Source organism: Tursiops truncatus, chromosome 19, assembly GCF_011762595.2.
Source record: "Tursiops truncatus isolate mTurTru1 chromosome 19, mTurTru1.mat.Y, whole genome shotgun sequence".
Taxonomy (NCBI): domain Eukaryota; kingdom Metazoa; phylum Chordata; class Mammalia; order Artiodactyla; family Delphinidae; genus Tursiops; species Tursiops truncatus.
Window position 1 is genome coordinate 36,161,259 of NC_047052.1, and position 22,834 is coordinate 36,184,092.

At 37.4% G+C, this 22,834-nt stretch overlaps 1 protein-coding gene across 1 annotated transcript in view; it reads left to right on the forward strand.

Moving 5' to 3' along the window:
- Positions 1-14,214, forward strand: part of NETO2 (neuropilin and tolloid like 2) — a 68,881-nt gene extending 54,667 nt beyond the window's left edge. The window contains exons 8-9 of the mRNA XM_073795664.1: positions 10,927-11,040; positions 12,177-14,214. Coding sequence (XP_073651765.1) covers positions 10,927-11,040; positions 12,177-12,757 — 695 coding nt within the window. The 3' untranslated portion in view covers positions 12,758-14,214. The remainder of the gene's footprint in view (positions 1-10,926; positions 11,041-12,176) is intronic.
- The last annotated feature ends 8,620 nt before the right edge of the window (positions 14,215-22,834 follow it).

A 22,834-nucleotide genomic window follows, 5' to 3' on the forward strand; every position in this document is an offset into this window, starting at 1 on the left:
TGATACAGTATTACCTCTGTTCATTAGTTTATTCCTGAGTACATTGAGCTGCCTTTCTGAGTTTTCTTGTAGCTGGTTGAGTTTCTTTGTGACGGCTAATTTGGATCCTCTGTCAGATCACATTATTTTGATACTTTAAGTTTGGTTTCTGGAGGACTTTCGTTTTCTTTTTGTGATATGGTGTTACCGTGATTCGTCATTGTGCTTGATGAGTTGTTCCTCTGGTCGCACATTTGAAGTAACAAAGCTTCCCCCCGCCACACTTGATTCTTTTTTTTTTTTTTAATATTTATTTATTTAGCCTGCACCGGGTCTTAGTTGCAGCACGCAGGACCCTCGTTGCTGCATGTGGGATCTTTTAGTTGCGGCATGCAGGCTTTTTTGCGGACTTCTTAGTTGAGGCATGCGGACTCCGAGTTGCAGCGTGCATGCAGGATCCAGCTCCCTGACCAGGGATCAAACCCAGGCCTCCTGCATTGGGAGTGCAGAGCCTTACGCACTGGACCCCGCCTCCCACCCCACTTGATTCTAAGGGTTCAACAGTTTAGTAATTTGAGGCCTTTCTTTAGTTTTCCAGTAGGTGGCACTATAACACAAGTTTTTGGTTTCTTTTACTGGAGCTACCTCTGGTTATACATTTGAGGATCGGCAGTTTGTTCGTTGGCATCTTCTTTATTGTCATCGCTTGTGCCTCCAGGGTTGTTGGTGCCTTGCTGCTGTTGGCATCGCCACCTGGGACACTGGGATTGCGGGCACCTCCAGCACGTCCAGGGTCTACTGAGTTGCAGGCTCTGCTACCATGGGAGTAGGGGGAGGGGAAGAAGGGAGCTGGGGTTGCAGGTCCCAGTAACGTTGGTTCCCTGTGGCTGCAGGTACCACTGCAGCCAGGAGGCGAGTGTTGTATGGCCGCCTCCCCTGCCGCTACCAGGTTCTCTGGGGTTGCAGGCTCAGCCATAGAAACAAAGTGGCAGAGATCACAGGCAGTGACTCTGCTGTTCCCTGAGTGCTGCCTCCTCTTTGTGTTCCAGTCCACCCACCTTTAGATATACAGATGTCTGCAATTCTCCAGCATCTGGTCTATTGGGCAGAGTTGAGTTATGGTTGTTTTACTGGTTGTAGACTGAAGGGGAGAGACAAAGGGAGAACTTGCACCATCATCTTGCTGACGTCACTCCTTTTCTCTGTTTTCTTTTAAAAGCTTTATAGTTTTCACTCTTACATTTAGGACTTTGATCCATTTCATGTTAATTTTTAAATATGGTATAAGATAAGGGCCCAGCTTCATTCTTTTGCATGTGAATATACAGTTTTCCCAGGACCATTTCTTGAAAAGACTGTTCTTTCCCCTTTTAATAGTCTTGTTATCCTTGTCAAAAATCAATTGACTGTATACATGTGAGGGTTTATTTGAGGGGCTCTTTACTCTATTCCGTTGGTCTATTTGTCTGTTCTAATGCCAGTACCACCTGTTTTGATTACTGTAGCTTTGTAGTAAGTTTTGAAATTAGGAAGAGTCTTCCAAATTTGTTCTTTTTCAAGATTGTTTTGACTATTCAGTGTCCTTTGAGATTCCATGAATCTTAGAATAAGTTTTTCTATTCTGCAAAAAATACTTTTGGAATTTTGATGGGAATCACAATGAATCTGTGGATTGCTTTGAGTAGTACTGTCGTCTTAACAATATTAAGTCTTCAATCCATGAACCCAGGATATCTTCCCACTTATTTGTCGTCTTTAATTTCTTTTAGCAACATTTTGTACTTTTCATCGTACATCTTATATCTCCCTGGTTAAATTTATTCCTAAGAATTTTCTTCTTTTCAATGTGTTGTAAATGTTCCATTTGTTCCTTGTTAGTGTGTAGAGATGTAACTAATTTTTGTTGATTTTGTATGCTACAACTTTGCTAAATTAGTTTATGTGCTCTGAATCTGTGTGTGTGTGTGTGTGTGTGTGTGTGTGTGTGTGTGTGTGTGTGGTCTTTTAGGGTTTTACTTGTAAGATCATATCATCTGCAAATGGAGATAACTTTATCATTTGGATTTCCAATTCCAATTTCCAATTTGGATGCTTTTATTTCCTTTTCTTGCCTAATTGTTCTGGCTAGCACTTCTAGTACACTATATTGAATAGAAGTGAAAGTGGACATTTTTGTCTTGTTCCTAATCTTAGGGAGAAAGCTTTCAACCTTTCACCATTGAGTATGATACTAGCTGTGGGGTTTTCATATATAGCCTTTATCATGTTGAAGAAGTGTTCTTCTATTCCTACTTTATTGAGTGTTTTTATCATGAAATGGTGTTCAGTTTTGTCAAATGCTTTTTCTGATTCACTTGAGATGATCATGTGGATTTTTCCCCTTCATTCTGTTATTGCAGTGTATTACATTGATTGATTTTTGTATGTTGAACCATCCTTATCTCCCACTTGGTTATCATATTAAAATGTTGCTGAATTCAGTGCCAGTATTTTGTTGAATATTTTTGCATTGATATTCATAAGGGATATTGGTCTACAGTTTTATTTTCTTCTAGTATCTTTGTCTGGCTTTGATATCAGAGTAATGCTGGCCAATAAGTGAGTAAGAAGTGATCTCTCCTCCAGCTTTTTGGAAGAGTTTGAGGATTGGTGTTAATTTTTCTAATGTGTTTGGTAGAATTCACCAGAGAAGCCGTCTGGTCCAGGGCTTTTCTTTGTTGAATGGTTTTTGATTACTGATTCAGTCTCCTTGCTAGTTAGAGATCTATTGAGATTTTTTTCTTTTTGTTCAGTTTCAGTAGTTTGTGTGTTTCTAGGAATTTGTCTGTTTCATCTAGGTTAGCCTTTTTTTTTGGTATACAAATTGTTCTTAGTATTCTTTTCTAATCCTTTGTATATGTGTAAAATGTACACTAATGTCCCAACTTACTTGTCTGATTTTAGTAATTTGAGTCTTTTTAATCTCTTTTTTCTCTTTTTCGTAGTCATTGTATCTAAAAGTCTGCCTATTTTGTTGATCTTTTCAAAGAACCAAGTTTGGTGGTTTTTATTTTCTCTGGTGTCTTTTTTCCTCTGTTTTATTTATCTCTGCTCTAATCTTTATTATTTTAATGCTTCTGACAAAGGCATGGAACTTTTAATTTAGTTTGCTCTTCTTTTTCTAGTTCTTTAAGTTATTGATTTGAGGTCTTTCTCCCTTTTTTGTCTCCTTTTTTTAATGTAGGCATTTATAGCTATAAATTTCCTTCTTAGCACTGCTTTCGCTGCTTCCTGTAAGTTTTGGTATGTTGTGTTTTCATTTTCATTTGTCTCTAGGTGTTTTCTAATTTCCCTTGTGATATATTCTTTGACCTATTGGTTGGTTAAGAGTGTGTAGTTTATTTTCCACATATTTGTGAATTTTCCAGTTTTCCTTCTATTATTGATTTCTAGTTTCATTTCACTGTTATTGGAAAAGACATTTTGTATTATGACCATCTTTTACAATTAAGATTTTCTTTTTTTTTTTTTTTTTTTTGGCCTAACATATGGTCTGTCCTGGAGAATGTTCAATGCGCACTTGAGAAAAATATATTCTGTTGTTGTTGGGTGGGGTTTTCTATACATGTCTGTTAGGTCCAATTGGTTTATAGTGTTGTTCAAGTCCTTTATTTCCTTACTGGCCTTTTTTTTTTGGCCATCCTGCTTGGCTTGTGGGATCCTAGTTCCCCAACCAGGGATTGAACCCAGGCCCTTGGCAGTGAGAGTGCAGAGTCCTAACCACTGGACCGCCAGGGAATTCCATCCTTATTGATCTTCTGTGTGGTTTTATTCATTATTGAAAGTGGAGTATTGATGTCTCCAACTGTTATCATAGAACTGTCTAATTTTCCCTTAAATTCTAACAATGTTTGCTTCTTATATTTTGGGGCTCTGATTTTTGGTCCATATACATTTATAATTATTATATCTTGGTGAATTGACCCTTTTATCAATGTACAGTGTCCTTTGTCACTTGTAACAGTTTTGACTTAAAGTCTGTTTTTGTCTGATAATAGGCATACCTTGTTTTATTGCACGGCACTTTATTGCGTTTTATAGGTACTGTATTTTTCACAAATTGAAGGTTTGTGGCAACCCTGTGTTGAACAAGTCTATTGGCACCATTTTTCTAACATTTGCTCACTTTATTTCTCTCTGTCATGTTTTGATAATTCTCACAATATTTCAAATATTTTCATTATTATTGCATTTGTTATGGTCATCAGTGATCTTTGATGTTACTATTGCAAAAAGACTTGCTCAGATGGTGGTTAGCATTTTTTAGCAATAAAGTGTTTTTTAATTAAGGTATGTACATTGTGTTTTTTAGATATAATGCTACTTGCGCACTTAACAGACTACAGTAAAATGTAAATGTAACTTTTATATGCACTAGGAAACCAAAAAATTCATGTGAGTACTTGAATACCCACTTCATTGTAGTAGCCTGTAGCCAAACCAGCAATATCTCCAACATATGCCTGTATTTGTATCACCAGCCCAGCTCTCTTTTGGTAACTATATGTATGGAATATCTTTCTCCATCCTTTTACTTTCAACTTAATTATGTCTCTGGATCTAAAGTGAATCTCTTATAGAATATCATATAGTTGGATCTTGGTTTTTTTAATCTTTTCTGCTAATCTCTGCCTTTTGAATGGAGAGTTTAATCCATTTACATTTAAAGTAATTACTAATAAGGAAGGACTTATGCAATTTTGCTGTTTGATTTCTATATGTCTTAACAGTTTTGTTATCCCTTATTTCCTTCATCACAGCCTTCTTTTGTGCTTGGTTGATTTTTGTAGTGACACATTTAGATTTCCTTCTGTGCATATCCTTTAGACATCTTCCTTGTGGTTACAATGGGGATTTTGTCTTTTTCTGATTGCCTAAGTCTTTAAAGGTATCTTTACTGTTTTATGAGCATGTGGGAACTTTTTAGTATTAAAGGATGTTGTAGCTCATGTGTAGACACACTGACCCAGCTTATAGGTGGAGAAACTTTGAGAACAGATTTTAGAATTCTTCCCTTAAACCCTTGGTAATTCAAGTGAACAAATCCTCACAAGGCGAAATGGTTCACTGCTTTTGTCTCTCCTATAAAAGTACAAGTGACTTGTCAGTATTTCCTAATTATTTTGTTGATTTTGCTTATTGTAAGTGCAGATCATATTGCATTAGCTTGACAAAAAACTGCTTTTACACCATCATGTTTTTGACTTGGTTTTGAATGGCCCTTAACTTTAATCTACATTTGGGTAGGGCTGATTAGCCTGTTTAATGGGTTCCTTTCCTCACAGTCATCTCCTATATGAAGAAAACTACCATTTAAAGACTCACCCAGACTTCCTGGATACACTTGCATGTGTATGTTCCCATCACATATATTTGAAAAAATAAGTGGTATATAATATCTATTGTCCTCATGAGACAAATGTTTTAGCTTTTATGTCCTGACTGATGAGTATGGTATAATGATAAGCTATATGATTTTTGCAAATCCAAAGTTAGTAAATATTTCAATATAACAGTAAGATATTATCAGATATTTTTCTTGAGAAATTTGGAAATTACTAATTTTACCCTTTACTTATAATTTCAAAGTATTATATTATTATTCCTTGGATTCTATATTAAAATTGTGGTTGTATGTGACCATATACAGTCTTTACTGTAGCTGAACTCTTCTATCTTTAATTTTAAAGATCTTTTTGAATTGCCAGATGGTCAGTTGGGTTATGAAGTTAATTTTAGCCAACCAGTCTTCCTACCTGCCTTCCATTCATTTATTTAACTTTTACAATATGAAGTGTTTGCTATGAAGATACGAAAATGGATGATACAGTCCCTGTCCTAAAGGATCTTACAGTCACTTAAGTGAGGTGGCATATATGCAAATGAAGTAAATACAGGATTGGCTATGACAAAGACCATTTAAGACAGAAAACAAAGTGCTTTCTTATTAAATATCAAAGTTACTTCTAGTGGGCAGCATTGTTTATGAAGCAAGTAGTCCTTGAAGGAAGGTCCTTTGGGTTTATCCTTGAGGGTAGGTAGATTTTAGAAGGTAGAAATGTTAATTGAGGTTATTATTCCAGCAGAGGTACTATAATGAAAAAGGTATAGAATCAGAGTTAATTTGGCCCACAAGAAGTAGTGGAAAGGAGAACAGAGAGAAATGAACTAGGAAAGGTAGGTTAAAGCTAGAATTTGAAGACCTTTAAACTAAAGGCTTTATTTAGACAGGCATTGGGGAGTTTTGAAGCATGTTATACTACAAAATAATATAATCAGAGCTGTACTTTTATTGGGGCATGGAGGCTACTTAGGAGGTTACTTCCATGATTGAGGTGGGAAACCAGGAAGGTCTGAACCAAACAAGTGACAGTGAGGAGAAAGAAGAGTTGTGGAGACAGACTCCACAAGGATGCAAAGTGACAGTCACTTTCTGGGGCCCGACTGACTTGGAAAATGAAAACTGAATGGATAAAAGAAAGTGTTGAGTTATTTTGGGTGTAGTGAATTCCTCGAGCATTGGGAAATGTCAAGAGTTCAGCAGTGGTATTTGCCACAAGTAGACTGTGCTGTTGCTTTTTATCGATCTATAGATATAACCTCAGTTTGTTTCTAAAATTTGTTTTATTTTGAAAACTTTTCAAACTTGAAAAATAAAAAACAACCCTACAAAGGCTGTTTTACTGTTTCAAATAATTCAAATCAGCGCTTGATACAAAGATGCAGTTAGCAAGAAAGCCTTTTAGGCTTCTTACTTTTTTCCTCAGTACATTTACTCCCAACATCTGTACTACCCATGCTGCCCAGTACAGGGTCCATCAGCCACATGTAGCTGGTGAGCACTTAACAATGCAGCCAGTCTACATTGAAATGTGCTATAATTACAAAAATAGATCCCAGATTTCAAAGACTTGGTATGAAATAAAGAATGTAAAATATCTCATTAATAATGTTTTATATTGGTTACATGTTAAAATGATAGCATTTTGGATATTGTTTCAGGGCTCCCCAACACCATCCACATGATAGGTGATTTGCTAGGACCAACATACATTCGTCCTAACAGCTAAGATTATTACAGTGAAAGGATCAGTAAGGGAAAAAGATTGTCTGAATCTGGAGAAGTCCTTTCACAGGCTTCATTATGCTCTCTCCTTCCCAAGTGGGGCACACTGAGTATGTTCATTTCTCCAGCAACCAGAAAATGCAGTAATATGTAAAATGTTTCTGCCCAGAAAAGCCCATTTAGAGATTCAGCACCCAAGGTTTTATATTGGGGGCTGTTCACATCGGCACTGTCTGCCTTGCATATACCGAAATTCTAGATTCACAGAAGGAAAGCAAGTATTTGGCATAGATGACATTGTTAACACAAACTCTAGGCACCGTGAACCACCTTATCAGTCAGGTAATAGAGGAAAGCCAAGTTCCCAGATGCCAGCTAAGGGCCAGCCTTGCACACGGACCCTTCTAAAGGTAGCAGCCTTGGTCCTGCTGCATTAACTTTTTGCACAGATATATTAGGTTAAGTAAACTATCAGCAGAATTAATTCCACCAGTTTATTTTTAAAGACTTTTAAATATGGCTACTTGTTCACATTCTTAACTCACATTATATTTATTTTGGCAGTGGTCTAAACTTATATGTAAAATTCTTCTCTAACGTGTTTTAGCTGTTTTCTCTATAAACACTAATGATTTCTCTTTAATACAAATCTGATAAGTAAACAGGTGACAAGCCTCCTTCAAGTGATATCTTTACACTAGTCACTAAAGGTCAGACTAATTGAAGGCTGCAGTAGACTTAGCTCCATATCCTAAATGTAGCTTTTATTACCCAAGAAGAAAAAGAAAACCTCCCCTCCAAAAAAAGTGTGTGATCAAAATAAAGGATTTTGTGAATTTTTATAAAACAAAAGTCCCAGTTTAAGAATGTCCATTTGATAAGCACATTTGAGAGCTCCAAACAGTACATTTTTACATGCTTATCATTAATTCAAATTGTTAAACTCTTTTGTTCTCTAAAATGTTAATGATTTGTAATTATTATTAATCCATCCATGAAAATATTTCTGAGGAGGTTTATATAAATGGACTAATTCTGCATGAGAGATTCACTTCATTTCTACTCATTGTAGATTGCAGATGTGACTAAAATAGTATAACTTGGCTAAAATGAATGATATAGAATAGCAACCAGGATATGTTTGACTTCTTCCCAAGCACTGAATACTAATATATACCTCACTCTTTAAGAAAGGGAATGGTTTTAGGAAAGTAATTTCCAGGACTAGAACTGTGAAAGCAGCAGAAGATATTTTTGTTAGAATAAATCCATAGTGTGATTTTCAGTGACTTACTGCCCTACGGGTCCCCTGCAGACCTAATTGAAGGAGAGAACCATCTTTCACCATCATTGACACATCTCATCAGAAGTAGAGGGAAGCTAAAATCCTAACCCCCTCTTCTCTCCCACGCCATGACCCATAGTGAGTAAAGGGGAAAGGAGAAAGTCCTCAGGCTTTAAGTAGAGAGTAGTTCATAACAGCAGTATTTTTGCTGTTATCTTTGTCCCTTATTTATAAAGACTTATAATTCAGCCATTTTATATAGTTTTGAATTGAAGCATGTCATTAGCAACCCATGTCAATAACTCATACATTGATTCTCATTATAAACAGCTATGCTTGTCCTTTGAAAATCCATAAAGCTTAATACATTTGTAATTTTAAATATACTTCACATTTCTACAAAACGAAATCTGACAATATCAGTGCTGCTCTCTAATTGCTTTAAATAATGTGGAGAACAGTTATAAAGAACTCTATGGGGGCTTCCCTGGTGGCGCAGTGGTTGAGAGTCCGCCTGCCGATGCAGGGGACACGGGTTCGTGCCCCGGTCCGGGAAGATCCCACATGCCGCGGAGCAGCTGGGCGCGTGAGCCATGGCCGCTGAGCCTGCGCATCCGGAGCCTGTGCTCTGCAACGGGAGAGGCCACAACAGTGAGAGGCCCGCGTACCGGGAAAAAAAAAAAAAAAGAACTCTATGATAAAAAACTAAGGGTATTTTCCACTCACTGTTCAATCAATAAGAAACACTGCAGAAAACCTGTCTTTTTTGCCACTTTTGGAACTATGAAGAGCCATCAAAGTACTGTCATATAATGTTCTGTTGATAAACGTTAAGAGCTGATGATAGTTTCACTCAGAAAATCAGAATACCTAGAAGCCACAGTGCTGTTTATAACTTCACTCACCCTGTCTTGAAAATAGCTTCTCTTCCCTGTATCCCCATTTGTGAACTGGATAAAATAGGTAAAATAAGAATTCAGCATGTAATATGATATAGTATATAATAGAATTATGGTATGATATATAAACAAAAAACAAAACTCCAGTTTTTAGAAATGAGGAATTCAAAAATGTTATATGTTCTCTAGGACACTTGTTCTATTTTAAAGTACACACATTTGTGTAATATGATTTTGTGATATATATGACACAACAGAAGTGGGTACACTAGCTAATTTTGTACTTGAATAAAATATCACCATACGTCTTCCTTGGCTTTTCTATCCTTAATCTAACAGCTTATGTTATGTAACTAATACTTATTGTCCTTATGATGAGCTTTGAGACCATTAAGGTTTTTTTAAGAATTATATCAAATATGAAATTCAATGGCATATATTCCATATATCTTTACCGTTTAAAACATTTTTTTTGAAATTCCGAAGAGTGTTTTTTTTCCTTTTTGTCTGTGGTAATCCATTCATCCATCAACAGACATTTGGGTTGCTTTAACCTTTTGGCTCTTGTGTATAATGCTGCTATGAACAGCAAGTATCTGTTCGAGTCTCTGCCTTCAATTCTTAAGAGTATATACCTAGAAGGAGAATTGCTGGAGCTTATGGTAACCTATATGAATTTTTGAGGAACTGCCATACTATTTACCACAGCAGCTGCACCATTTTACATTTCTACCAGCAATGCACAAGGGTTCAGTGTCTCCACGTCTTTGCTAACATTTTCTTTTAACATTTTGAAAAAATGTACCAGGCTATGGCGCAGTGGTTGAGAATCCACCTGCCAGTACAGGGGACATGGGTTCGAGCCCTGGTCTGGGAAGATCCCACATGCCATGGAGCAACTAAGCCCGTGCGCCACAACTACTGAGCCTGCGCTCTATAGCCCGCAAGCCACAACTACTGAGCCCACATGCCGCAGCTACTGAAGCCTGAGCGCCTAGAGCCCGTGCTCCACAAGAGAAGCCACCAAAATGAGAAGCCCGCACACCGCAAAGAAGAGTAGCCCCCGCTCGCCACAGCTAGATAAAGCCCATGCACAGCAACAAAGACCCAACACAGCCAAAAAAAAAAAAATATATATATATATATATATATACCGGGCTATATACTAGTTTCATAAGAACCATGGGAAATACAGTTGACCCCTGAGTAACAGAGGTTTGAACTGTGCAAGTCCACTTATACATGGATTTTTTTCAGTAGCAAATACTACAGTACTACATGATCTATGGTTGGTTGAATCCACAGATGAGGAACTGGATATGGAGAGGCCTACTATGGGACATGAGCATCTGCACGTTTTGGTGTCTGCAGCGGGTCCTGGAACCAATCCCCCTCAGATACCAAGGGATGACCGTATATTCATATTGTCATTACACTAAAAACAGTCTTTTGGTGCCAAAACTAAGTTCAGGTTTACATGAGTCAGCAACAGAGAATATTGGCCTTTGTCTTATTGTTTGTGTAGTACAGAGTGTGTTCACAAAAAAGCCTTTGAGGTAAGATATTGACTTTATAAGAGTAAATGTAAAATAAATCAGGATGAGTTGTAATCTGTATGCTTTCAGTTCTTAGCAACAAAGTTTCCTTTTTTCCTACAGCTCCCTGCACAGGCAGCACTTTCTTTTGCCATAGCAACATGTGCATCAATAATTCTTTAGTCTGTAATGGGGTTCAAAACTGTGCATACCCTTGGGATGAAAATCATTGTAAAGGTGAGTCTATTGGCAAAGGCCAGCCTTTTTGAGAGAGGAGTGTCCATTGCCTTTCATTAAGAAAAAATTAAAATGTCTTTTTCTACAACTGTGCTTGGCATAACTGCTTTGGCTGGAATAAACACATATAAAATAAATGTTCTCCTTAATGGATCATAGACTTCTGGGATGTGGTAAAAGTGAAGAAAAATATTTATTCTCACCAAAAGCATTTTTTTTATAGACTATGTTTTTTACCTTAAAGTTGTTCAAAAGTCAATCATGGTATTTCCTGCCCTTATTTTCTTGGTCATTTCTATTGTAAAGATACCTTATTCTCATAATAATTTAGATTGTAACCTAGAGTATTCTTATTTTTTAAATTAAATGAAAATACTATTTAATAAAAATCAACTGATGGATTCAGTCTTACAATGTAAAAACAGAATCATTATAAGGACTGCTTTTTTTATTCCATGAATTTCCTACACTATATTTCCAGTATATACTCCCTGGAAGATAAATATGGCTTGTGGTAATACTAGTTGAATGTCTACAAACTGGTTATCAAATCACTGTTTCAGTACTAAAGTTTATCTCCCTTTTATTCTCCCAAGAGTTCAATAAATATCTTACTATGGAAAGTTAATGTAATCTGATATGGGTATCTGAAGTACTTGAGAGAAAGTATTTTCAGGTAATCATTCAAAAACAGTAGACCATGATAACATACCTGAGTGGGTTAGTCAGATCATTCTCTTGCTTATGGCCATCAGTAGAAATACTATGGGTATACTCAAAACTACCATAGAACAGAAAGCTAAACTTGATAGAACAAGGGTATTTTGTTTTGGTGTTTTCTGTATTCATGTATTACTTTGATCTGCAAGCTATGTATTCACGTACCTTCTGAGTAAAGAACCAAGTCCTTTTCCTTTTTCGTAGTCTGTCTAGCTGCGTTATGATTGGTTAGTTTAACCAGAAGTCATAATGGGATTATTTTGTTTTAAAACCTAATTTTAAATTGCATTTTCTGTGTTGTATTTGAAAAAAAATACAGAAGTGTTCTGCTTTACTTAAAAATACTTTACCAATTTGTGACAGGACTCATGAACAAATTTTAAAAGCCTCATCGTTTTTCTTTCTCTTTTCTGCAGAAAAGAAAAAAGCAGGACTGTTTGAACAAATCACTAAAACTCACGGAACAATTATTGGCATTACGTCAGGGATTGTCTTGGTCCTTCTCATTATTTCTATTTTAGTACAAGTGAAACAGCCTCGAAAAAAGGTCATGGCTTGCAAAACTGCTTTTAATAAAACTGGATTCCAAGAAGTGTTTGATCCTCCTCATTATGAACTGTTTTCACTGAGAGACAAGGAGATGTCTGCGGACCTGGCCGACCTGTCGGAGGAACTGGACAGCTACCAGAAGGCGCGGTGCTCCTCCACGGCGTCGCGGTGCATCCACGACCATCACTGTGGATCGCAGGCACCCAGCATCAAACAAAGCAGGACCAACCTCAGTTCCATGGAACTTCCCTTCCGAAATGATTTTGCACAACCGCAGCCAATGAAAACATTTAATAGCACCTTCAAAAAGAGTAGCTACACTTTCAAGCAGGCACACGAGTGCCCTGAACAGGCCCTAGAAGACAGAGTAATGGAAGAGATTCCCTGTGAAATTTATGTCAGAGGGCGGGAAGATTCTGCACAAGCATCCATATCCATCGATTTTTAATCTTCTACTGAAGGTGACATTAATTATTAAGTATGTACGTATGTAGCCTACAGAGCACCCATACTGTTTTCAGCAGCCACCCCTTTTCTCCTGTCAGAGCCAGGAAGATCTTCATTTCCCATTAACCTAATGTAATGGTGAAGTTTTTATTATCTCAGGCAGTCTATATATGTTAACCCAACCTGGGAACTTATTCCATTCAGTAAAAAACAAAAAATAAGCCTCTATTGCTCAGTGTCCTACAAACAAAGCACCAGTTACATAGTAGCATTTGGAGAGATGAGGGGTGGTGTTGCGCCAGGCTCAGCTGCCTGCGGGTCTTAGCAGCAGGAAGACCGCTCCTGATTGATACAGCTCTGTCAATGTTTTGATCCCACAATAAGTTTAAAAGTAAGATTTTTCTTCACATTCCTTTTATTTTTTCTTTTCTCTAAATTTAATTTGTTTTATAAGCCAGTAATTTTACCCTTTCAGTTTCTTATATAAGTGGTTCATGTATCACACGTATTTCAATATAGGCATTTGTTCTAGAATTTGTCAAAATATAACTAGTTACTGTGATAAGTGCCAATTAAGACACAGAGTTGTGTTTTGTCCATCTTTCTTCTTAACTAGTTTCTATACTGCTGCCTTTTAATTACTGGATCCTTAGTCTTTATTTTCTGTGATATGATTTAGCACCTTTAAGTCATATTTTGTCTTAGTTATACGAAAAAGTTTCATAATCCTGGGATGTATGCACCATTGCCAGTTACACCTAAAAACTTGACAAAGATTAAAATGTTTAGAAATGCTTTGAAATTTCCCAAGTTTTATTACATTCAGTGATAGCACATTCATTCCTGTGAGCAAAAAGTCATTTAATGCATTTGGGGGGAGGCCTATCATTATATTTATTTCCAGTGTTTCTCCTTACTAGATCTGTGTTTTGTATTATTTTTATAAAAAGATTATTTCACTCCCTTTGTATTGGTTTATCTTGTAGGATATGGTAACCAAGGTTGTTTGAGAGTTAAAGGAAAATGCCTAAGAAACTGTATAAGCCTTTAGATTGCTTCTTACTTGGGACAGTACGTTTTTCTAGTTCTTACCAAGAATAACAATTTCCACTTTTTTTTAAACTGCACTTTTGACCTTATTTTTTTTTAATGGTATATAAACAATAATTTATAAACATGATATAAAAACTCATTGTGTTTTTTTAGACTTTTGATATTATTTGATACTGTACAAACTTTATTAAATCAAGATTAAAGAGCTACATGACAGATTTCTTTCAATGTTTGCGTTAGTGACTTTGTATACAAATATGCTGTGATGGAACTGTACACTATAATTTATTGTAAAGACCTTGGTAATGTGTACATAAGCATTTGTTTCCTCTTGTTATTGCATTTAGTTTATGATAAATTTTTCACTGTGTGATATTTATTGTTCTAAATCACCACACAAATCTGATATTAAAATATACATTGTTACATGATTCTTCAATCATGTTATTTATGGCACTGAGATTTTCGATCTTAAGATATATATGGAAAGGAATCCATTTATTGAATTATAACTAAAAGATAAATTCTCATTTTTGATATTTTTTGTAGTTAAATTCTCAATGAAATGAGAAATTAAAGTTTCACTGGATTTCACTGATTTTCTTAAAGTATCACATCTGTATGTTTTCTCAGATTAATGAAAACTGTGACCTTAAACATGATACATGTATAATACTCCTTCAAAATGCTTATTATATCACATTTTTTATTTTTAAAAAAGTATATACCATCCAGAAGATAGGAAAGCCTACAAATAGTATTGTCTTGATTTAAGTTTTTTTAAAGTCAGCATAATTTCCTGTTTTAAAAATATAACTTGGGAAGGTAAAAAGACTTAACGAATGTAGTGTTCAATGAACTAATGAACCAGAGCCAGATTAGGTAGCTAAATTCTTTCAGTAGCTGAAAAGGCATTTTAGTAGGTAACACACCAGACAGTATTTAGTAAATCCTTAATAAAATAATAACTGTGATCTCATTCTTAATGAAAGGAAAATTATCATATTTTCTATGTAAAATTATATCCATTAAAAAAAACTATTAAATCGTCTTTAACATCTATAGTAGAAAATAATACAATATGCTTAACTAGTCACTTGTAACTGTATTTTTTTTTTTTTTTTTTTTAGTGGTACACGGGCCTCTCACTGTTGTGGCCCCTCCCGCTGCGGAGCGCAGGCTCCGGATGCGCAGGCCCAGCGGCCACGGCTCACGGGCCCAGCCGCTCCGCGGCATGCGGAATCCTCCCAGACCGGGGCACGAACCCGCTTCCCCTGCATCAGCAGGCGGACCCTCAACCACTGCACCACCAAGGAAGCCCCTGTATTTTTATTTTTGAAATTTGTATCTTGCTGTCTCTTAAAAGGGTATGAAGAGGCCTACAAAATACAAAGCCTTTAAAGAAGACATTTAACATTTAAAAAAGCACAGAAGTACATGATTTCAGGCAACTCAGCAAAGCTTGGACAACAAATTTGATTCTAAATTTTCTTGCTGCTAAAACAAATGAAATCTTTGTTTTTCATGGTAGAAAACTCAAACTTATCTGCAAGAGGCTAGTTTTCTCTTAAACTAAAGAAAGGAGGGTCTTCATATTGACCGACATTTCCTCATAATTTAAAGAAAATGCAAAATACAGAGAGAGGCCATAATGGTAAATCTTAACCCAGTGAAGACACATCATCTCAGGGTAGGCTAGGAACTAAAGAACCAGACGATCAATAGCTAAGCTAGCCTGAGACTGGCTTATTATTTTATGCTATTTTGAATTTTATTTTATTTTTTTATACAGCAGGTTCTTATCAGTTATCTATTTTATGCACATCAGTGTATACATGTCAATCCCAATTTCCCAGTTCATCACACCACACCACCACCCCCTCCACTTTCCCACTTTGGTGTCCATATGTTAGTTCTCTACACCTGTGAGACTGGCTTATTATTATTCATTGAACTATAGGTGGGTATTAGATCTCATTTATTTCTTAGTTAAACATTTGGCAGTATATGATATGAAGAGAAGAGAATGAAACTAATAAATTTTAGGCATTATTTCCAGAATAATGCTAATTGCTGTATATATAGTCTTTCATCTTTGAGGTAATGAGAAAACTTTGCAAATTGTTTACTAATGTGAAAGCCATAAATTTTAGTAATTTAAGAAGAAATTTAGCCATCTTGTGGAAGTTATTACACCCTTCACAGAGAATATAATACCCAGTGTTAAACATAGAACAAAAAAGGCAAATCTGGAGGAGAGAATATCTTCAATTCAGAAGCAGCATTAGGTGCACTTGTACAGCACTGTCATTTGTGACACCATTGATCCCAAATTTAACACAAGGTATTAATCCTCAAGTGCCCTCAAATTTCAGGAAACCTACTAATCCCAACATCTGAAGTGTGTAGGAATAAAGTATGATGTACCTTTTGTGAGGGGAGATGTTCACCCCAAAGGTTTAACAAAAAGCAAAGGATTTTCCACATTTCAAATCACAAAAGAGATCAAAAACACTCCTTTTATTTTGACTTGTTAATAGCTTGTGTCAGTGTCTTTGTCACTTTTCATATGATTATTAGGCATTAAAAGAACCTCCTAAATGCCTGAACATTTTTATAGTTCTGCTATTGTCTGGTGAGGACGCTTCCTTGTTTCAGGAGTGTGTCAACTGATGAACAGGATAGGAAAAGCCTAGTTGTGACTACAGGAATAATTCTCAATCAGAGAAGAGTATGCTCTCTTACAAAATGGTGTCTGCTGTATTGTTCATGATCAGAGGGAACCTTGAGATTTTGGTTTTTTTGAAGATACAAGAAAGATTATCTGCTCCAACTTTATTAATGAGAAGACTGAAGCACAGAGAAGAGAATGCAGCGCCCACATCTCAGAGCTAGTCCAGCGCCCTTTCCTTGCTTTCTGCTCTCTCCCTGCTTTAGCTGGCTATATGTTTTAAAAGCCACTCTAAACAGCAGCCCAGATGTTTCATGTAAGGCTGTCAGTTATTCTGATTTAAAATGTAATTTATTCTACAACAATTTCTTTCAAAGCATTATATTTTACTTTTTTTTTTCCTTATGTAACACTTTGTTATTCTACAATTTTGTTGCCACGATTTCTTGGCACCTGCAAATTCTACAAGACAATTACTGTGAATTCTTAATAAACAACGTTTGTTAACAATTTATATCCTTGACACTGGACAGAAAGAGCTTTCAGTGTTTTGCTTTTGTGATCTTTTTTAAATCTAAAGGGGAAAACTTATACTCTAGAAATTAAAACACTTGTGTGTGCTGTATCTCTTGAATTTGGAGAATGATTTGAGTTCTGAGCTAAATAATATGACAAGTTGACCTTGGATATCTTTTTTTTAGCTTTCTGCAAAATCAGTTGTCCATGTTTTATATACCTCTACTAATAACAAACTCGTAATTCTGAATTTGCTTTTTTTAAAGCAACTTTTCCATATATTTCTGTGATTGGTTTAATGACTACAAAAGCCCAGGAAGCTAATGACTGGGGTGCATGTTTAGTATGTACTGTCTCGAGTATATTCTTTTGAAGCAATGATTTTTCTTTTAGAGGTGAACTTCCAGACCATATAAGACTTCTCATATGCTTAATACTCGATTTGATATATCACAGTAAAGAATTTGACCCTTGAACTGGGAATAAAACTTGTGTTTTGATTTCCTTGCTTGCCTCAATTTCCAAAGTCTCTAGAAGTCGCAAAGAATCCTAAATTCCTTCCCAGGCAAAGTTGGCATTTCCTATCTGGTCACTTCCAAACTAAAATAATCATAGTTACGATAAAAAATAAAAGCTTCCTCAGGCTATTACACCATTTTAAGTTTTCAAATAAATCTTCAAGTGAGGAACTTAAAAAAAAAAAAAAAAGAACAAGATGGTCTTAGGTTGCCTGCAGTATCCAGGCTGCTGCCTCTGGTCACTGAAGTGGCCCTGAGATCTTCCACAGAGTGGGCTGTCAGAACACGTTGTCCTTTTGAGGTACACAGCCAAGCTTAGTAAGGGTGGGTGGGTAGACCTCATGAAAGGTGTATCCTGAGGAGAAAGCAAAGAAAGCCAAAAACTCTTGAGTCTTTCAGTCACACAGATCAAGGAGCAAAAGGAGAAGAAAAGAAAGGTAGCTACCACTGGTCTGTCTCCGCAAATAGTTACAGAGCAATTTTACTTTTTGTGTTATTTAGGATCAAGAAATAGCTTTTATCTAAAAGTGGTCTCACCCTCCAAGCTTTGTCATACTCTGTAACATCTGGTGCTAGCAGGCCACTTGAGCCGGTACCTTCTTTATTGAAACATTTTGAGTACCTGCTGATTGCTAGAAGGAATTTCCATCAAAAAATCTAGGTTTTGAACATGCTTTTCAAATCTTGTTCTATTCTTCCATTGATGACATTGTCTAGGATTTGTATTAAGCTTTGTATTAAGTGGTGTTTCAGAGAAGCATTCACAAATTTTGAACCCAAAAATAGTCATGTGAATCGTAGGGGAGTTTTCTCTACCTTTGAGTAACTATCAGTCTGTTACGTGTAACGCCTCAGGAGACAATTTAGCTCTGAAAATGTGCACAAGTAACTTGCTGCAACTGACTCAAATATGTGGCCTCTGCCTGTCACATTCAGCGTCTGAAGGTAACCTTACTTTCTCAGTCATTAGTTTTTAATATAAAAAAAGAAAGAATAACGCTTTAAATAAGTGGTAGGAGGCTTCCAAGATGGCTCCCAGCAATTCCTACCTCCCAGTATTCACAATCCTCTATCATCCCCTGACCTTGAATGTGAGCTGGACCTAGTGACCTGCTTCTAATGAACAGAATACGGCAAAAAGGACACGTCCCTCCTGAGACTAGGCGACAGAAAGACTCTGTCTTCTATCTGGCTCACTATTACTCTTGTGCTTTCCTGCTCTGATGGAAGCCAGTTGCCATGTTCTGAGATGCTCTATGGAGAGGCCTATGTGACAAGAAACCAGGGTTTCCAGGCAACAGCACAGAGGCCCCCAGTACAACCACCTGCAAAGAACTGAATCCTGCCAGCAACACGTGACTGGGTCTGGAAGAGGTTCCTCCCCCCACTGGAGCCATGAGATGACCACAGACAACACCTTGATTATAGTTTGTGAGGGACCTTGAGCCACACCCAGATTACTGACTCAGAAACCCAAGATAGTATATATTGCATTAAGCTGCTAAACTTAGGGGTAATTTGTTATGCAGCCATAGATAATACGAAGCTAGAAAAGACAGTGGCATGTCCCTGTTTCACTCCTGGGGTAAACGTATTGATGGAATCTAACACGATGTTATATGTTTGCAGAACTATCAGTGCAGTGGGCACATCTTGAACCTGGCAGCATGGAATGAGGAGAGCTAATCTTCCCCTTACATGAGTACCTGTCAGCTATTTTAGCCTCCCCAGCCACAAATAAAGACACTTAACTAAATCCGTTCTCTCTCAAGTATGGCAAAAGATACTGAAATTTGATTCTGCATTTGAAATGTAAATAAGATTACAATTAAATCCTAACTCTCTAATAGTGCCCCTTTTAAATCACTTATCAAGTCTCCTTTGAGTAAGATAAAATTATCTTAAAATGAATAAAGGATAAAATTCTATTCAAATTCTATATAGTATTCCCATAATTCAGTCAAAATCTTTCATATTTCCAATCACACTAACACCCAGTTTCCTAGACTGCAGAGCTAGTTATAGCTCTATCATTACTCCACTTGAAAAGGTGATTCTTGGGAAAGCTGATTAAGAAAGCAATAGAGCACACCCCCACCCGCAAAAAAAAGAAGGTTGAGGGGACTGCACTGAGAAATACAAATCTTTCATGTCCAGAACCACTCTACCCCCAAAATGAGAAATGTAGCCAAAACATTTCAATACAGAGATTTTTCTGTTGTGATGAAAAATAATAGATTTCCTGGAAGAGAATGCTCTTTTTTCCTTTTTTTTTTTTTTTTTTTTTTGCTTTGCTTTGCTTTGCCTTGGTTCGCTTTGCTCTGCTTTGGTCAAAATGATCGAAAAACCAACTCTGCGGTTTTTTTTTCTGAAATTGTTTTCAGCAGCTGACTGACAGCCACAGCTACCTGCTACAAAGATAAACTGTATCTTTCATTGTATCTGTGTATAAATATTTCCTTTGAATTTGAAGCTGCTATTGCTGACATTGTTTTGCCCTGTGGGTAGAACTGTGTCCTAAATCCTTTTCTAATATGAATGCGTCAAACCTTAGCCTCTAGAAGTAGGATAGTACCTGTTGCTTTGGCAGCTCCACCTTAATACCCTGATCTCTGCAAGAGAGGCGCCGAATGAATCTCTAGTCTTCCCATCCTGCCATTTTTAATTGCTAGATGGCAGGCAGTGACTATACTGCTTGAAGCTTTACGTTGTTTTCCTGCGGGATTGGGAGAAGTGCCTGCCTTTCCACTAGGAGCCTTGTGGATAACCTCTCTGTCATTTAAAATAAGCATACCCACACATGCACTGTCCAAAAACTGTCCTCTCGTGCTATCGCTACCTTCTTTCATGAGGATCCAGTGTTTTGTTTTGTTTTCCCATTACTCACAAATGTTCACACATTTCTTAAGGAAATTCTACAACACCAAACCAGGTTCTCTGAAGAAACTCCCAAAGTTTGTCTGTGAAAATGAGGGACCTTCCCTGACCAGTGCAGGTCAGTGCTAGGCTGAGAGGTGTACAGAGAAACTGTCTATCAAAAGCTATGTCTTAAAGGATGTGCCAGGGAATGCTTCTGTTTTAAGCTGACACTTTCACCTCTCCACCCTAGAAAAACAACTCGCTTCTCTTCCCCGCATCAGATAAGCAAAGAAAGTGATTGCCCACTTTTTAATTGTAGGTTTACATAAACGCAGAATTCTAGAGCACTGATTTTTTGGGGCCATAATCCACACTTTAACACACTGAGCTGCATTTGGCGGCATGCCAGATGTGTAAAGTTGGAATTTAATGACATTTCAGTAGCAGCCCCAGAATTTAGTACAGTACCACTGTCGAATACTAATGTGCCAGTAGCAAGAAAACAAGAACAGAAACAGCTTCTTTCTCAGGTACCTTTTTTGCCTTTCTTGGAGATGGGGAAACTGAAAGCAATTAACAATTTGGTGGAAACTTCAATCTCATAAAGAAACTCCAGTCAAAAGCAGCCCATGTCTAGTAAGGCTATGGGGAGGGGGAAGGGTAAACGGTGACAAAGCGATAAAGAGGCATGGACATATATACACTACTAAACGTAAGGTAGATAGCTAGTGGGAAGCAGCCGCATAGCACAGGGAGATCAGCTCGGTGCTTTGTGACCGCCTGGAGGGGTGGGATAGGGAGGGTGGGAGGGAGGGAGACGCAAGCGGGAAGAGATATGGGAACATATGTGTATATATAACTGATTCATTTTGTTGTGAAGCTGAAACTAACATACCATTGTAAAGCAATTATACTCCAATAAAGATGTTTAAAAAAAAAAAAAAAAAGCAGCCCATGGTAGTCGCTATGTTCGGGGAACTTTATCAGTGAACCAAAGGTAAGTTCATTTTTAATACTTTACAATGTTAATTATACTACCTATATATGAAGTTTGTGTTTTTCCTGAAGATGTTATCAAGCACTTTTACTTTCTGAAAATAATTATGGACATCAGAAGTATTGTGACTGGCATCACCATGTGATAACATCATTTCTGCTTCTTATGACTTACAAAATGGAGTTCCATTTCCTTTTAATTAGAGGGGAGAGTGAGAAAATCTAATTTTGAAAAAATGAATTTTCTTATCCTAGAGAATGGGATTTCTCGAGCTCAGCACTGTTAACATTTTGGGCCGCATGATACTTCGTTACAGGGAGACCACTTTGTGTATTGTAGGATGTTTAGCAGTGTCCCTGACCTATACTCCAGTAGCACCACCCCCATTTGTGACAGCCAAAAGTGTCTCCAGATATGGCCAAATGTCCCCTGGAGGGAGGGGTCAGAATCAGCCCAGGTAAGAACCACTGCTATAACGCGATTAAAGGGTTCCCAAAGGGCTTCCCTGGTGGCGCAGTGGTTGAGAATCTGCCTGTCAATGCAGGGGACACGGGTTCGAGCCCTGGTCTAGGAAGATCCCACATGCCGCGGAGCAACTAAGCCCGTGCGCCACAACTACTGAGCCTGCACGTCTGGAGTCCGTGCTCCGCAACAAGAGAGGCCGCGATAGTGAGAGGCCCGTGCACCGCGATGAAGAGTAGCTCCCGCTCGCCACAACTAGAGAAAGCCCTTGCACAGCAACGAAGACCCAACACAACCAAAAATAAATAAATTAATTTAAAAAAAGGGGTTTCCAAAAAAAACACCAACCAAAAGCTGTTGAATTCTATTTTAAAGAAATACTTCAACTACTCAGCCATAAAAAAGAATGAAATTTTGCCATTTGCAATGACACGGATGGACCTGGAAGGTATTATGATTGGTGAAATAAGTCATATAGAGAAAGACAAATACTCTGTGTTATCACTTATATGTGGAATCTAAAAAATAAAGCTACTGAATAGGGACTTCCCTAGTGGCGCAGTGGTTAGGAATCCACCTGCCAATGCAGGGGACACGGGTTTGATCCCTGGTCTGGGAAGATCCCACGTGCCACGGAACAACTAAGCCCATGCTCCACAACTACTGAGCCCATGCGTCACAACTACTGAAGCCTGCACATCTAGAGCCCATGCTCCGCAACAAGAGAAGCCACCACAATGAGAAGCCCATGCACCCCAATGAAGAGTAGCCCCAGAGTGCCACAATTAGAGAAAACCCATGCACAGCAACGAAGACCCAATGCAGCCAAAAATAAATAAATAAATAAAAACTGAATATAACAAAACAGAAACAAGACCCACAGATATAGAGAGCAAACTAGTGGTTACCTGTGGGAAGAGGGATGAGGGAGGGGCATAATAGGGGTAGGGGATTAAGAGGTACAAGCTACTATGTATAAAATAAATAAGCTACAAGAATATA